Raw genomic sequence first — 18,822 nt, 5'->3', positions numbered from 1 at the left:
ATGGAAAAATGTTCCATGCTCATGGACTGGAAGAAAATACTGTGAACATGTCTATGTTACCTAGAGCAATCTGCACATTTAATGCAATCCCTATCAAAATACCATCAACTTTTTTCAAAGAAATGGAACAAGTAATCCTAAAATTTATATGGAACTAGGAAAGACCCTGAATAGCCAGAGGAATGTTGAAAAAAGAAAACCAAAGTTGGCAGGATCACAATTCCAGACTTCAAGCTCTCTTACAAAACTGTAATCATCAAGACCGTATGGTACTGGCACAAAAACAGACACATAGATAAATGGAACATAATAGCCAAGAAATGGACCCTCAGCTCTACAGTCAACTAATCCTTGACAAAGCAGGAAAGAATGTCCAATGGAAAAAGGACAGTCTCTTCAACAAATGGTGTTCGGAAAATTGGACAGCCACATGCAGAAGAATGACACTGGACCATTACCTTACACCATACACAAAAATAGACTCCAAATGGCTGAAAGACGTCAATGTGAGAAAGCAATCCATCAAAATCCTTGAGGAGAACACAGGCAGCAACCTCTTTGACCTCAGCAGCAGCAACTTCTTCCTAGAAACATCACCAAAGGCAAGGGAAGCAAGGGCAAAATGAGCTATCGGGACTTCATCAGATCAAAGCTTTTGCACAGCAAAGGAAACAGTCAACAAAACCAAAAGACAATCGACAGAATGGGAGAAGATATTTGCAAATGACATATCAGATAAAGGGCTAGTGTCCAAAATCTATAAAGAACTTACCAAACTCAACACCCAAAGAACAAAGAATTCAATCAAGAAATGGGCAGAAGACATGAACAGACATTTCTGCAAAGAAGACATCCAAATGGCCAATAGACACATGAAAAAGTGCTCGGCATCACTCGGCATCAGGAAAATACAAATCAAAACCACAATGAGATACCACTTCACACCAGTCAGAATGGCTAAAATTAACCAGTCAGGAAACACATGTTGGCGAGGATGGGGATAAAGGGAAACCCTCCCACACTGTTGGTGGGGATCCAAGGTGGTGCAGCCACTCTAGAAAACAGTATGGAGGTTCTTAAAAAAAGTTGAAAATAGAGCCACCATACAACCCAGCAATTGCACTACTGGGTATTTACCCTAAAAATACAAATGTAGTAAAAAAAAAAAAATACAAATGTAGTGATCCGAAGGGGCATGTGTACCCAAATGTTTATAGCAGCAGTGTCCACAATAACAACACTATGGAGAGAGCCTAGATGTTCATCAACAGATGAATGGATAAAGAAGATGAGGTATACATATACAATGGAATACTATGCAACCATCAAAATATCCAAAATTTTGCCATTTGCAACAACATGGATGGAACTGAGAGTATTATGCTTAGTGAAGTAAGTCAATCAGGGAAGACAATTATCATATGATTTCACTGATATGAGGAATTTGAGAAACAGAGGATCATAGGGAAAGGATGGGAAAAATGAAACAAGATGAAACCAGAGAGGGAGAAAAACCCTAAGACACTCATAATCTCAGGAAGGAAATTGAGGGTTGTTGGAGGGGAAGATTGGGGGGAAAGAGAGATGGGGTGGTTGGGTGATGGATATTGGGGAGGGTGTGTGTGACGGTGAGTGCTGTGAATTGTGTAAGACTGATGATTCACAGACCTGTACCCCTGAAACAAATAGTACATTATATGTTAATTTAAAAACTCCAATCCATAACTACTTATCTGAAGAGATGAAATATCTTATTATCAGATGATTTTGACTATTGGAATTCACTGTAAATAATTTAGACTTGGCTGCCTCACGATTTATATAATAAAATATCTTTAAAAGAAAAAAAAGTCTGCGTGATGTCCTTTCTATAGACATGTGTTGAGGAATAGGAATTCTTACCTATGGATTGATTTCATTAAAGTAAGTCTTGAACTCTATTGACTCTGGTATTTAAAAACTTTTAGTAAATAAATAAGATAAAAATGGTCTATTGAATGTGCCTATTCAAACCAAGATTTATAGTCATGGAAAATGGATTTAACCTTATGTGACAATTTTTATTAATTTCTTTAAGAGTATACTCTATTTGAATGGGGTTTAGACTTATGACGGAGCTTGTTGGGATAGAATTCCAAGATACCTGTCTTTAGAATAAAAGGGAAATTGTAGCATGTACCTTGGAGTTCGCTGTTCTTTGTCTAGCCTACACTGTCATTTCAATGGATATTAGGCAAGTACAATTGTTGAGTATATGAAATGTGGTTAACGTGACTGAGATGAATTTTTTATTTTATTTCTTAATTTATATATAAATTTTAAAACTAATACTTGATTCAGTTATTGAAAACTTTCAATTTTGGTTGGAGCAAAATCACAACCCTGTATTTATGAGGTCTGAAAACCGATCTAGTATTTACGATGAAAATTTATTATTCAAATTGGGATGTGTTGTAAGTATAAAATATATACAATATGTGAAAGACCTATTGCTACAAAGGAATGTAAAATATTTCATTAAGAATTTAATGCCCGGGGTCACCTGGGTGGCTCAGTGGGTTAAGCCTCTGCATTCGGCTCAGGTCTTGATCCCAGGGTCCTGGGATCGAGCCCCGCATTGGGCTCTCTGCTCAATGGGGAGCCTGCTTCCCCCTCTCTCTCTGCCTGCCTCTCTGCCTACTTGTGATCTCTCTCTCTCTCTCTCTGTCAAATAAATAAATAAAATCTTTAAAAAAAAAAAAGAATTTAATGCCCGGGACACCTGGATGACTTGGGTGGTTAAGCGTCTGCCTTCAGTTCAGGTCATGATCCCAGTTCCTGGGATCAAGCCCCATGTGTGGCTCTGCATTCAACAGTGACTCTGCTTGAGAATTCTCTCTCTCTCCCTCTGCCCTTCCCTCACTCATGTGTTCTCTCTCTCTCTCGAATAAATAAAATCTAAAAAAAAAAAAATTTAATGCCCATATGTGAAATGATAACATTTTAAATATATTTGATTGATTAAAATGTCATTAAAATTAATTTCACCTTTTTTTATAAAGTGGCTACTAGAAAATTAGTATTACATATACGGCACAATTAAATTTCTTTTGAAAAATGCTGGTCTATAACCACTGAATACATATTCTTTATAAAACCTATTTGCATTAACATGTTTTATAATGGATTTTAATTTGACCTCCATGCATCTTTTTTTCCATAGGAAAAGGTTTTCAAAATCTGGAAGACCCATTTTCTCTCAGAAGCCTCTATTGCTCTTTTACATGATTCCTTTTGGTGGTGGTTTCTGCATAAATTTAAGGTATGATGTTATTTTTTAAACTTAGTTCTTAAGTTGATTTGGGGCACAGTTAATTTTTTAGTAGAGGTGTCACTGGTATAAAAAAATATTTTTCTAGATCTTTTCATAGAACTTGGATTTTTAGTATTCCATACATGTAAGAAATCCTATTCAAAATCTAGAGTCTTTTCATAGGAGTTAAAACTTTAATATGGATTTCAATGATTTGAGTCTTCATTAGTCAGAGAAAGATCAGTGAAATCAAGCGGTGTAATGAATAATAAAGTTGTAGCTTAACTTAGTACTATAACGTGCTGAAAAACAGCTAATGAAAACCCACTGCAAATCAGTGACATTGAAGGTGGTTTCATTTGGAAAATAGTCTACAGAGCAGATGAAGAGAGGGCCTTTACTTGATTCAGAAAGGTAAAAAACTGATTAGCATTAAGAAGGGAAAGACATCTGGATATTTGGGAAAGGTATCTGGGAAACAATAAGAGAATGGAAATAAAAAGCACACGAGTCTCATGTTAGAGAATATGTGAGCCTGGAAAAAGTGGTGAATACCATTATGTGACTTCTGAATCGAAGGTGTGCCACCCCATCAAGGAAGCCTGAAAATGGACTCCACTCTCCAACTCCACTCTCCACCTTTCTCCAGCTCAAATTACTCACACAAACCTGCTTATGGATTGTCACAGGAATTTTACACCATGAAGAAATTGGGTGTTAACCTGTTTTACATACAAACCATTCAGTTAGTGCTTTATGTTAGGATAAACTATAGGTTAGAATAACTCTAGGAATTAAAAATAGAGCTTCCCTATGACCCTGCAATTGCACTACTGGGTATTTACCCCAAAGATACAGATGTAGTGAAAAGAAGGGCCATCTGTACCCCAATGTTCATAGCAGCAATGGCCACGGTCGCCAAACTGTGGAAAGAACCAAGATGCCCCTCAACGGATGAATGGATAAGGAAGATGTGGTCCATATACACTATGGAGTATTATGCCTCCATCAGAAAGGACGAATACCCAACTTTTGTAGCAACATGGACGGGACTGGAAGAGATTATGCTGAGTGAAATAAGTCAAGCAGAGAGAGTCAAGTATCATATGGTTTCACTTATTTGTGGAGTATAACAAATAATATGGAGGACAAGGGTAGATGGAGAGGAGAAGGGAGTTGAGGGAAATTGGAAGGGGAGGTGAACCATGAGAGACTGTGGACTCTGAAAAACAACATGAGGGTTTTGAAGGGGCGGGGGGTGGGAGGTTGGGGGAACCAAGTGGTGGGTATTAGGGAGGGCATGGATTGCATGGAGCACTGGGTATGGTGAAAAAACAATGAATACTGTTACACTGAAAAGAAATAAAAAATTTTAAAAAAAGATTAACTCTAGGTTAAGAATATCTGTCCTATATTTCTGGTATTGTTAGGAGCTCTGGTTGATGCATAAGAAATTGCATATCAGTAATAAAAAGATAATTACTGAGGGAAATTTGTGAAATCGGGAATTACATTATCTGAAATTTCTTTCTCTAGATCTGGGTCCTGAATTTATGTTTTCCCATGAAGACAGAGAAACATTACATTCCCACTTAAATCTGTCGAGATTATATATAACAAGTTTTGTTTGTTTGTTTTTTTTTATATAACAAGTTTTTTTGAAAGAAACAATCTAGCAGTGTTCTAGTTATTGTCTTGTCAGGAAATTGTAGTATTTTGTTGTTTAGAATAAACACAGACTTAACACAAAAATATGAATGACTCACTACATTTATAAGATTATTTTTGCAATAACAAGGAATTAGAATTTTTTATCTTTTTTTTTTTTTAAATTGGGCTTCATGCCCAGCAGGGACCCCAGTGTGTACCTTGAACTCATAACCTTGAGATCAAGACTTGAGCTGAGATTAAGAGTTGGATGCTTAACCAACTGAATTACCTAGGTGCCCCTAGGTAATTTTTTATCTTTAACTTTAGAATTTTTTATCTTTAACCAAACTATTCTCTAGAAACTAGCTTTCTGAAATTAAAATGTAATAATTTAGTAATAATTTTAAAACAGAATTTACTAAGATTTCTAATGTCATGATTTTTGTCATGTTTTGAGAATCAGTATATTTGGCTAGGTCAGTGTTCTGCTAGTGTTCTTTGGGAACTAAAAGGGGCAAATTGAAGCAAACTCTCCATGATTTAACTAGAACAGTTCTTCTTTCATATGTTTAGTTCAATAAACTCTATTATTTTATTTCTAAAATAAATATATATGATATATATAAATATGTTAAATATATATGATATATATAAATATGTTAAAATGGATGCAAAGTACATAAATTCTATCTACTTTGGAAGGATAAATAGTACTGATTTTATACCTGGAATATAGTAAAACCATGAACCACTTGTTCAGTTTAGTTATCTGGAGTATAATATGAAAAAATATATAATCATACTCTAGAATATAGCATGCTTCAGTGTGGTGACTCTAACTTATTTCAGTAATTGTTATATGATTAATAGAAAACCAAATTTTCCTTGTTTATTGCCCATGATTTAGTGGTAACTTGGTCTAGTAGAAAAAAATACTGAACTTGGATCCAGAAAACTAGAATTTTAAATCTAGTTTTCCCAAATAGTTATTTTTAAGAGTTTGGGCCAATAAAAAAATATCTCTGAGCATCACTTATCTCATCTCTAAAAAACAAAAATAAAACAAGTAGAAAATAAAATATACCCTGCTTTTTTTTCCCCCTAAGGTGGCTGTATTAAAAGTGATACAGATAAGAAGATACCAAAAAAAAAAAAAAAAAAAAAAGAAGAAGAAGAAGAAGAAGATACCTAGTAAACTATGAAATACTGTATAAATGTAATATGGGAATCAATAAAATAGAGTTAAGAGATCTGGCTTTCAAAAACAAGTTTACCCACTTAGTAAATGATGTGACCTATAATAGTTATTTACCTCTCTAAATCTTTCATAAGAAAAAAAAAAATCACCTAATTTACATGTTTTCCGGGTTAAATGAGAAAGTGCATGTAAATTTGTTTGTTTACAGAGAGATATATATATATAGTAAGTGTTCAATGAATATATCATCACCATCATCATCATCATTATTACTATTATTATTATATTAATAGAACAAAAATTATTCCAAAAATTGCTGGTCAATTGATAGGCTAGTGACAAAAGTTTCCCTAATGATGTTTGACTAGAACAACTTTGGTAATGATATTTCCATATGCTTAATGTTTAAAAATTGTCCTTGGGACTTGGGGTCCCACAAAGATTCAGAAAGCTGGAAAACACATCATTCCCACCCATATAACAACAAAGAAAAGCGATATAACCTATAAAATTACAACTTTTTTGAACTTATCATATAGTGTAGATTTCAAAGCACAGAATGTTAGCAGGGGAAAAAAGAGTAACTGTATGATGGTAAAAAGGTTGATTCATCAATATAACAATCCTGAATATATGTGCACCTAATAAAAATGCTTTGAAACACATTTAATAAAAACTTAAAACTTCAAGGGCAAATGAAATTAATAAGTATACTGAGGTGTTTCAAAACCTCATTCTCAATAATTGGTAGACTATACAGAAAATCAGTAATGATATAGAAGACTTGAGCAACACTGTCAACCAGCTTAATTGATCAAATTTGACATTTATTAAATATTCCTCCCAGCAACAACAGAACACATTAAACATTTATCAACTACTTTCTGGGCTAGGAAAACATCCTAATAAATTTAAAACAATTCAAGTCAAACACAGTATGTTTTCAGACCAAAATGGAATCATATTATAAATGAGTAACAAAAAGCTATCCAGAAAATCCTCAAATATTTGGAAACTAAATAACACATTTTTCAATATCTGTAGGTCAAACCAGAAATCAATAGAGAAATTAGAAAGTATTTTTGAATTTAATGAAAATATACTTAAAATTTGGGGCATGTGGGTGGCTTGGGTAGCTCAGCCAGTTAAGCATCTCCCTTTGGCCAAGGTCATGATCTCTGGATCCTGGGATCAAGCCCTGCATCAGGGTCCCTGCTCAGTGGGGAGTCTGCTTCTCCCTCTGCCCCTCCCCCACTACTCATGCACTCACACTCTCTCACTTTCAAATAAATAATTATCTTTAAAAAATAAAATAAAGTTTGTGGGTTGTAACTCAAGCACTATTTAGAAGTTTAGAGGATTAAAATAACTATATTAGAAATAATATATTAGAAATAAGTTCTCAAAAACTATGACCTCACCTTTTATCATAAGAAACTAGTAAAAGAGGAGTAAAAGAAATCCAAAATAAGCAGAAGAAAGGAAATAATAAAGATCAGAGAGGCAACTAATGAAAGGAAAAACTGAAAAACAAAGAAGGAGCTCCCTACTGCACCATCTTCCCAAGCTCATCCTATCAGGATTTGACCATAATATTGAGATTATTATTATCTATACATTTCTTTCTTTTTACAACATATTTACTGTGTCTTAGTTTGGCCATTGCGTCACAATTTTACTAGTTCTGGCTGTGGTTGTCTCATCCTAGTAACTGCTTTAATTTCACACTGAGTTACTGATAATGAGTTGGAGTAGATATAGGACAAAAGAAAGTAATAGTCATTGATTGCCTCTACATGCCAGCTTTAATGCAGGGTCCTTCATTAACTCATCAAATGTGTGTGGGCTTTCTGTGTGCCAGGCCCTGTGCTAAGTGCTTGAAATACAAAGTCAAACTAAACATGATTCTTGTCATTATTTTCCTATGCTACTTTAAGGTATGTATATTTTATATACATTTGACAGATGAGGAAACTAGGACTGATTAACTAGCTCAGGGTAAGGCAACTAATGAATAACAATGCCAGTGTTCAAATTCAGGTCTGCATGATACCAAACCCATACTCGTTCTCACTGATCTGCCTTGTAAGAATAAATGAAATTACTGACATTATGCATACAAATTCCAATTTAAAATTATAATATCAGTGCTTTTAATTTCAGAAAATGTTTTATTTTTAAGCCTGACAGAGAGAATCAAGATTCCTTGTTTGACAGAATTTCAGAAAGTTATGTGATACTTTTCATGAACATCCCTGCAAGTCGAAAAGATGCATTCCTTCAGGTAAACGTAGAAATTAACTGGTTACACTAAGCATTTTTAGAGCAAATGAAAATTTAAAAATAGTTATTTTATTTAAATATCTATTAGAACATATTTTGTTACTTTGAAAGCAAATTTCCTGAAGTAAAGTAATGATAATGTTTTAAAAGTTACTTTCCCCCTTCATTTTATTTTTAAAGATTTTATTTATTTATTTGACAGACAGAGATCACAGTAGGCAGAGAGAGAGGAAGAGAAGCAGGCTTCCTGCTGAGCGGAGAGCCCGATGCGGGGCTCGATCCCAGGACCCTGGGATCATGATCTGAGCTGAAGGCAGAGGCTTTAACCCACTGAGCCACCCAGGCACCCCTCCCCCTTCATTTTATTGTATTCCTTTGCCTCAAAGTCCTACGGAATTTCTTTAGTGTGGTATAGATATTTTGTTTGCATATTGGTAATTTTAAAACTACTGTCTTATTCTGTGTATATTCTTGATTTTTTTCTGTTTACCTATAAAATTATCATTTTTCTTTTACTTTATAATGTATCTCTGTTCTGTTTAAGAGGACTTGAGAGGTTTATGTTATATGTAAGGACTAAGTACCTGTTACAGTAAATGAAAACAGCCATATTTATAATCAAATATTAGTTTTATGTTTTTGTTATTATAATAACTCATGAATAGGATTGATTAAAAGAATTTGTGTCCTTCAGTAATGTGAAATGAAAATGTTTAGGAATTTCATTAGATACTTATAAATTTAAACATCCAGCACCTCAAAGCATAAGTCACATTTAGTTACTTTGTTGTGTTGACATCTGTAAATCAGAAATACATTCATATTTTGGAGTTGATAACTGTTTTCATGAGTAAAACAGTAAAACTTAAAAACAGTAAAATGTCCTTCCCGATGAAAACATAATGTTCAGTCTTCACCTATCTTTCTTACTCACAGCCATATACATGCAGTGTCTATAAAAGGAAACCAGTAGTGGACGGGGAATAAGGAGACTTGGTCTCATGTCCAGAATCTGCTAATTACCTGGGTGATCTTGGGCAACACATTTGGTCTCTCAGTTCCATAGCTGGAAGAGGTTGATTATGGCTGTGATTCATGAATTGTCATTTTATAGAACAGTGGTGTTCTGAAAGATGGACTTGGATTTTCTCTGCTAATATTAAAATATTTTTTTATTTCCATGTAAAAGGTAGTTAATGGTTAGGATTTGGGGCAAATTGTCTAAAAATGACAAAAACAGATATTTCTCTTATCCATGATCTTTCACTTTTCTGTCCTTTTGTGGTAGGTGAGCCTAGCCTTCCTACCTGGTTTGATGAAATCAAGCATGCTTTAACATAATGCTCTTGAGAAAAGGATAACAGGACTATTTAAAGGGGACAAAGAAAGTACTGGCACCCCTGCATATATTTTTGTTCTCTCCTGGGATGGATATACCTTTTGATAGATGTTATATTTATAACTTTTCTCAAATCGTGACTTGGTTTTTTCCTGGACCCCTATTTTTTTGTGGCTTTTTCTGAGGGGAAATAAGAAGTTATTGAATCAAGATTCAAAACCTCTTTCAGAACAAATAAGATGTACATATTGGTGATTTGACCGCTTGGCTTGGGTTCAGTCTTCTTTTAATACTCCCTTTCTGTGTCTATGCTTGAGAATGAAGACATCTGCCTATACATCTATCTCCTCCAGAGCTGTTTTAGTAGAAATAATGTCTTATCTCCTGTTGACCATTATTTTTCACTCATTGAAATAAGTCAGGATTTTGTTACTTCTTGCTCATCTGATTTACCTTACCTAACAAAGAGGAGTTTATTAATTTTTAAGAATCAAAAAGTCATTGCCATGTCCCACTATTCAGTACAAATTAGCAGAATCTTAACAGATTTAGTATGACTTTTACTTCTCTTTCTTCCAGTGTCATACAATGATAGACCTTCAGAAATTTTCCCAACACAATTTGATACTTGGTCATTAATCATGAAGATGAGATATTCACAGAAAACTTTAAGAAGTTCACCTTATTCATCTTGTTCAACCTTTTAATTTTAAATGTCACTATGATTTTTATGCCAAAATATGTGATTATTTCTGGCATGATTCACTTCAATAAAATTAAATACACAAATATGTTAAAGCATTCCCCCCCACCACCACTACCACCAAAAAAAAAAAAAAAATGGAGTTATTCAAAGAATATTATCACTTACCAGCAAATATTATCACTTACCACCTAGAGTAGATGAGTTTTAGTTTCTTGTTGTTGCTATAACGAATTATCATAAATTTAGTGACTTTCAAGACAAGAAAAATTCATTGTTTTAGTGCTATAGAGGCCACAAGTCCAAAATGAGTCCTAGGGGGCTAAAATCAAGGTATCAACAGGGCCAGTTTCTTTAAGAGGACCTCCATTTCTTAATCTCTTCTAGCTTCTGGTGGCTGACAGCATTCTTTGGATTCTGGTTGTATTGCTCTAATTTCTTTTTCTGCCATCTCATTGCCTTCTTCTCTTCTGTAGTAAAAATTTCCATAGCCTTCCTCTTATAAGGTCACTTGTGATTGCCATGAAGGCCCACTGGATAATCCAATATAATCTTCCCATAATAAGATCTTTAACTTAATGAAATCTGTAAAGCCCTTTTGCTGTATAAATGAACATTTACACACTGCAAAGACAGTGACCTCTAAGGGACACTTAGATTACAAAATTTTACATTTAATATTAAGGACTAAATGTGTTTTTAGGTATTTATTTGGTTGCCGAGTACCAGAATAATAAATAAAAATTTTATTTAATATAAAAATATAACTTTTATGTTTAGTCCCTTCCTAAGAGGAATTTAGTAGTTTAGGGATTTTATGTCCAATAGAATAATGGTAGAACCATATATTTGTTGATATCTGATCATAGTTTTCATATGTAAACAATACACTAATAATTGCAATATATTAACTCACCTAAACAGACTTCAGTTGTCTAAATATATGCTTGCTACTCTTATCACACACACACACACAGAATGATAATTGAGGTGATAGAGGTGTTAGTTAATGCTATGGTGGTAATCGTATTGCAACATGTAAGTGTACCAAATCAACATGTTGTATACCTTAAACTTACAGCGTTATATGCCAATTATAGTTTAGTTAAAAAATGCATAAATATATTTTTATTATAATTACCTATATGTGTCACTTTCTAAAAGAGCATAACAATACCGAGGTTAAATGAAATAAATAATCATCGAACTTTGTCTTAAAATATAGCCATCAAGCCTAATCTTGTTAAATTCATCCTTTATCCAAATTAAATTTTCTAAATGAAATAAATAATAAAACTTGAAATAGAATAATCAAACTTTATCTTAACTGTTAACTTCATCTTTTTATCCAAATTAAATTTTCTAAAATGCCAACAAATAGCTAAACTGACTTTATTCCCAACTCTTCTTTGTTCATGTCTCTCAATTAGAGGTACAAAGAAGTTATAAGTGGCCAAACATGAGAAAAAAGGGACATGTATATTTCACAAACTTAATAATCATTTCTTTGGTAGTTTACATATACTACATAAAATATAAAATTATTCTAATATGACTCTATTTTGGGTAGGTGTATCCTGATTGTTTGTCACAGGCCATCTATGCAACATTCCAGGAAGCATTTCCAGAATCCAGTAATCTTTTTAATGATGAATTTAAAGAAGAACTAGGGAATAACATTTTTCTTTGGTTGTCAGGTATGAGTAAATCATTTACATATTGATCATTATTTTGGTAACTAAAACTTTTTGTATACGGTATCTTGCTTACTCCAGCTAAAAAAATCGGTAATTCTCTGCCTTATAAAACATGCCATATTGATGCCTATATTTTTAAAAAAAAATTATATGTGTGAAATTGTTGGATCACTATATTGTACACCTGAAACTAATATTACACTGTATGTTAACTAACTGAAATTCAAGGGGCACCTGGGTGGCTCAGTGGGTTGAAGCCTCTGTCTTCAGCTCAGGTCATGGTTCTGGTCCTGGGATCAAGCCCCGCATGAGGCACTTTTGGTATGCATTGATAAAAAGTTAAGTTGAAAACTAAGGCTACATGAGAGTCACTATGATTTTTTTAATCGTGAATATGTTTTTACAGATTTCTTTCCCATGCTTTTTCTCATATTGCATATCCATTAAGAGTCAAATGTTTCCTGAGTCTATCCTCATAAATGACCTTTTTGACTTTTACTACATTTTATCTCTCACTTGTGACTATTTTGCACTGGCTAGAGCACATGCTGAAAGAATTTTATAAGACATGTTTTTCTTATTTCTTGTTCTCTTATTTCTTTCTTTGAGGAAAGGTTTATATCATAGATCTAAAATGCCAAATTCAGCATTCTCCTCCTTAATGTATTAAAAATTTCTTTTTCAGGATGAAGTAATCACTATTAGGTAATAAAGTAATTATCTCTATTAGGTAATTACTCATTGGCTTTATCTGTCTGTACATTACATACTCAGTTCCATTACTTACGTTATCAGTTGGCTTTCATTTTTGTTTCAGTTTTTCACCAACGAAATTTTTATTACCAGAATTTCTTATACACAGTAAGAAAAGAGATCACTAGAGACTCTATTAGTTTCCTCTTGCTGCTGTAACAAAATTAGCACTTAGCAGTTTAAAACAACACACCGTATTATCTTACACTCCTGGAAGTCAGAAATCCAAAATGAGTCTCACTAGGCTAAAATCAAGATGTTAGCAGAGTTGTGTTTCTTTTACAGGTTTTGTGGAAGAAATTTTTTTTGAAGCCTTTAGAAGCTGTGTACATTTTTTAATTCATCGCCCTCTTCCATCTTCAAAGCTAGCAATGGCTCATCAGCTTCAGATAAGAAATAAAAAACAAAAACAAAAACAAAACTAAACTAAACTAAAAAGAAAAAAAAAACAAGAATACTTTAACAAGCAAATGTGTCCTCCAAAAGTGAAGGTGAAGACTCCACCCCCAAACTACTAGAACTCATACAGCAATTCAGTAATGTGGCAGGATACAAAATCAATGTACAGAAATCAGTTGCTTTCTTATATACTAACAATGAAAACATTGAGAGGGAAATGAGAGAATCGATCCCATTTACTATAACACCAAGAACCATAAGATACCTGGGAATAAACCTAACAAAAGAGGTAAAGGATCTCTACTCAAGGAACTATAGAACACTCATGAAAGAAATTGAAGAAGACACAAAAAGATGGAGGACCATTCCATGCTCATGGGTGGGAAGAATAAACATTGTTAAAAGGTCTATACTGCCTAGAGCAATCTATACTTTCAATGCCATCCTGATCAAAATTCCACTGGCATTTTTCAAAGAGCTGGAACAAACAATCCTAAAATTTGTATGGAACCAGAAGAGACCCCAAATTGCTAAGGAAATGTTAAAAAGGAAAAACAAAACTGGGGGCATCACGTCGCCTGATTTCAAGCTTTACTATAAAGCTGTGATCACCAAGACAGCATGGTGCCAGCACAAAAACAGATACATAGACCAGTGGAACAGAGTAGAGAGCCCAGATATGGACCCTCAACTCTATGGTCAAATAATCTTCGACAAAGCGGGAAAAAATATGCAGTGGAAAAAAGACAGTCTTTTCAATAAATGGTGCTGGGAAAATTGGACTAGCTATGTGTAAAAGAATGAAACTCGACCATTCTCTTACACAATACACAAAGATAAACTCAAAATGGATAAAAGACCTCAACGTGAGGCAGGAATCCATCAGAATCCTAGAGGAGAACATAGGCAGTAACCTCTTCAACTCGGCCACAGCAACTTCTTTCAAGATATGTCTCCAAAGGCAAAGGAAACAAAAGCGAGAATGAACTTTTGGGACTTCATCAAGATCAAAACCTTCTGCATAGCAAAGGAAACAGTGACAAAACAAAGAGGCAACCCATGGATTGGGGGAAGATATTCGCAAATGACACTACAGACAAAGGGCTGATATCCAAGATCTATAAAGAACTCCTCAAACTCAACACACACAAAACAGATAATCACGTCAGAAAATGGGCAGAAGACATGAACAGAACCTTGTCCAAAGAAGGCATACAAATGGCTAACAGACACATGAAAAAATGTTCATCATTAGCCATCAGGGAGATTCAAATCAAAACCACATTGAGATACTACCTTAACCACCAGTTAGAATGGCAAAAATTAACAAGAGAGTAAACAATAAGTGTTGGAGAGGATGTGGAGAAAGGGGAAGCCTCTTACACTGTTGGTGGGAATGCAAGTTGGTGCAGCCACTTTGGAAAACAGTGTGGTAATTCCTTAAGAAATTAAAAATAGAGCTTCCCTATGACCCTGTAATTGCACTACTGGGTATTTACCCCAAAGATAAAGATGTAGTGAAAAGAAGGGCCACCTGTACCCCAATGTTCATAGCAGCAATGGCCAGAGTTGCCAAACAGTGGAAAGAACCAAGTTGCCCTTCAACGGACAATAGGATAAAGAAGATATGGTCCATATATACAATGGAGTATTATGCCTCCATCAGAAAGGATGAATACCCAACTTTTGTATCAACATGGACAGGACTAGAAGGGATTATGTTGAGTGAAATAAGTCAAGCAGAGAGTCAATTATCATATGGTTTCACTTACTTGTGGAGCAAAGGAGTAACATGGAGGACACTGGGAGATGGAGAGGAGAAGTGAGTTGGGGGAAATCGGAGGGGGAGATAACCTATGAGAGACTGTGGACTCTGAGAAACAAACTGAGGGTTTTGGAGGGGAGGCTGGTAGGGGGGTTGGGTGAGCCTGGTGGTGGGTATTGTGGAGGGCATGTATTGCATGGAGCACTGGGTGTGGTGCATAAAAAATGAATTCTGGAACACTGAAAAGAAATAAAATAAAATGAAAAAGAAAAAAAAACAAGATGACAGAATTTATAAAATAAAAGGGGATATAAAAAAAAAAGTGAAGATGAGATATTTTCTTTAGCAAACAAAAGCTAAGGAGTTCACCAGAACTGCCTTACAAGAAATACTAAAAGGCGTTCTTCAAGCTGAAATGAAAGGACACTAATTAATAACAAAAAATTTTATAAAAATATGCAACACACTGTCAAAGGTAAGCATGTAGTTAGATTCAGAATATTCTAATACTGTAGAATGGTAGTATGTTAACCACTTTATTCTAGTATGAAAGTTAAAAGAAAAATATTAAAAATATTGATAGCTATAATAATTTCTTCATGGAGATACAATATAAAAGGATGTAAACAGTGACACCAAAAACATAAAAGAGGGGGAGTAAAAGAGTAGTTTGGGTATGCAGTCAAAGTTAAATTATAAGCATAAAGTAGACTTATGTTTTATGTAATCCTCACAGTAACCACAAAGCAAAACCTAAGCAAATTCATCAGAGATAAAGAAAGGGGAATCAAAGCAAGCCATTATGGAAAATCATCAATTCACAAAGGAAGGGAGCAAAGAGAAAGAAGGGAACAAAGCAGCCACAAAGATGCCGTAAAACAATTAGACGACATCAGTAAATCCTTACTTAACTATAATTACTCTAATCATATAATCCAATCAAAATACATAGAAATCAATAACAAGAAGAAAGTTAGAAAATCACAAATATGCACAAATTAAACAACACACTCCGGAACAATGAGTGGGTCAAAGAATCAATCAAAATAAAATTTTAAAAATATCTTGAAACAAATGAAAATGGAAATACAACATATCCAAAACTATGGGATGCTGCCAAACCCATCTTAAGGAGGAAGTTTATAGTAATAATTACCTACATCAAGAAAAAAGAAAGACTTCAAACATACAGCCTAACTTTACACCTCAAGGAACTAGAAAAAGAAGTACAAACTGAACCCAAAGTTAGCAGAAGGAAGGAAATAAGAAAGATCAGAGCATAAATAAATGAAATAGAGACCAGAAAGACAATAGAAAAAAAAATCGATGAATCTAACAGCTTTTTTTTGAAATGTAAAATTGACAAATCTTTAGCTAGAAGAAGAAAAAGAAGGATTCAAATAAATAAAAATGAAAGAGAATACATTACAACTGATACCACAGAAATACAAAGGATCCAAAGAGACCACTGTGAACAATTATATACCAAAAAATTGGACAACCTAGAAGAAATGGATAAATTCCTAGAAACATAAAATTCCTCCAGACTTAATCATGAAGAAATAGAAAAATAGTAACAGACCAATTATAGTAAGGAGAATAAATCAGTATTTAAAAACCATCCAAGAAAGTATAGCCCAGGACCATATGGTTCCATTGGTGAATTATACCAAACATGTAAATAAGAATGTCAATCCTTCTCGAACTCTTCCAAAAAAACCGAACTCCCAAACTCACTTTATGAGGCCAACTTTACCCTGATACTAAAGACAGATAAGGACACTACAAGACAACTACAGACCAATATCCCTAATGAATATAGATGCAAATATTCTCAATAAAATATTAGAAACCAAATTCAACAACACATTAAAAGGATCATAAACTAGGATCAAGCAGGACTTATCTCTAAGATGCTGATGATTCCACATATGCAAGTCAACAAATGTTATACACCACGTTAATAAAATGAAGGAGAAAAACCACATGATCATCTCAACAGATGCAGAAAAAAGCACTTGAGAAATTACAAATCCTTTCATGTCAAAAACACTCTACACATTGGGTATAGAGGGAACATATCTCAACATAAAAAAGTCCATCTATGACAAGGCCGTAGATAACATATTCAGTGGTGAAAGACTGAAAAGCTTTTCCTCTAAGATGAGGAACAAGACAAAGGTATCCATTCTTACCATTCCTATTTAACAGAGTGTTGGAAGTCCTAGCCAAAGCAATCAGGAAAGGAGGAAAAAAAAAAAAACCACACACACACACTAAGTAAAATGCATCCAAAAGGGAAAGATAGAAGAAAAATTTCCTTTTTTGTAGATGATATAATCTTCTACAGGCATACCTCATTTTATTGTGCTTCACAGATGTGGCTTTTTTTTTTTTTTAAACAAGTTGAAGGTTTGTGGTAACCCTGCCTCAAGCTTGTCAGTGCCATTTTCCCTTTTGCTTACCTCATGTCTCCATGAGAATTTGGTAATTCTCACAAAATTTGAGACTTTCTCAAATTTTATTATTATTACATTTGGCATGGTGATCTGTGATTAGTGATTACAACTCACTGAAAGCTTAGGTAATAGCATTTTTAACCAAAGTTTTTAAATTAAAGTGTGTATATTAAATTAGGCATAATGCTATATAATACACTTAATAGACTATAGCATAGGGTGAACATGACTTTTATAGCCATTGGCAAACCAAAAAATTCATTCAACTTGTTTTATTCTGATATTCAATTTATTGCAGTGGTCTGGAACTGAACACTCAATATCTCAGTTATGGCTTTGTATAGAAAAACCTCCAGACTACAGCAAAAAACTGTTAGAACTTATCAGTGAATTCAGCAATGTTGCAGGGTACAAAATCACTGTACAAAATCAGTTGTATTTCTCTATACTAACAACAAAATACCTGAAGAAATAGTAAAGAAAACAATCCCATTCACAATAGCATAAATAACAATAAAGTACTTAGGAATAAATTCAGTCAAGGAGATTAAAGAGCTGCATACTGAAAACTACAAGATTTTGATGAAAGAAATTGAAGAAGACACAAACAAATGGAAAGGTATCCTGTGTTCATGGATTGAAAGAATTGATTTTGTTAAAATGTCCATACTATGCAAAGCCATCTATAGATTCAGTATATTTCCTATCAAAATTCCAATGACATTCTTCACAGAAATAGAAAAAACAACCTTAAAATTTGTATGGAATCACAAAAGAACCTCTCGATAGCCAAAGAAATCCAGAGAAATATCAAAGCTGGAAGCATTAGACTAATTGATTTTAAATTACACTACGAAGCTCCAGTAATCAAAATGATACGGTACTGCCATAAAAATAGACACAGACCCATGGAATAGAATCCGGAGCCCAGAAACAAACCCTCACAAATACAGTCAACTAATATTCTCTTCCATAAATGGTGATGGTTAAACTGGATAACCACATGTAGAAGAATGAAATTGGACTATTTATTTATTTTTAAAGATTTTATTTATTTATTTGACAGACAAAGATCACAAGTAGGCAGAGGCAGTCAGAGAGAGAAGAGGAAGCAGGCTTCCTGCTGAGCAGAGAGCCCAATGTGAGGCTTGATCCCCCGACCCCGAGATCATGACCTGAGCCAAAGGCAGAGGCTTTAACCCACTGAGCCACCCAGGTGCCCCAAAATTGGACTTTTTAATACCACTCACAAAAAATTAACTCAAGATTAAAGACTTAAAAATA

General features: G+C 34.1%; 1 protein-coding gene across 1 annotated transcript in view; it reads left to right on the top strand.

Moving 5' to 3' along the window:
• Nucleotides 1–18,822, top strand: part of FAM227B (family with sequence similarity 227 member B) — a gene marked incomplete at both ends in the record, with an annotated part of 175,659 nt that overhangs the window by 17,374 nt on the left and 139,463 nt on the right. Inside the window, 3 exons of the mRNA XM_080808525.1 lie at nucleotides 3,203–3,301; nucleotides 8,323–8,424; nucleotides 12,036–12,162. Coding sequence (XP_080664651.1) covers nucleotides 3,203–3,301; nucleotides 8,323–8,424; nucleotides 12,036–12,162 — 328 coding nt within the window. The remainder of the gene's footprint in view (nucleotides 1–3,202; nucleotides 3,302–8,322; nucleotides 8,425–12,035; nucleotides 12,163–18,822) is intronic.

Source organism: Martes martes, assembly GCF_963455335.1.
Source record: "Martes martes genome assembly, chromosome: 7".
Lineage (NCBI taxonomy): Eukaryota > Metazoa > Chordata > Mammalia > Carnivora > Mustelidae > Martes > Martes martes.
This window is presented reverse-complemented; position numbering and strand designations above follow the sequence as displayed.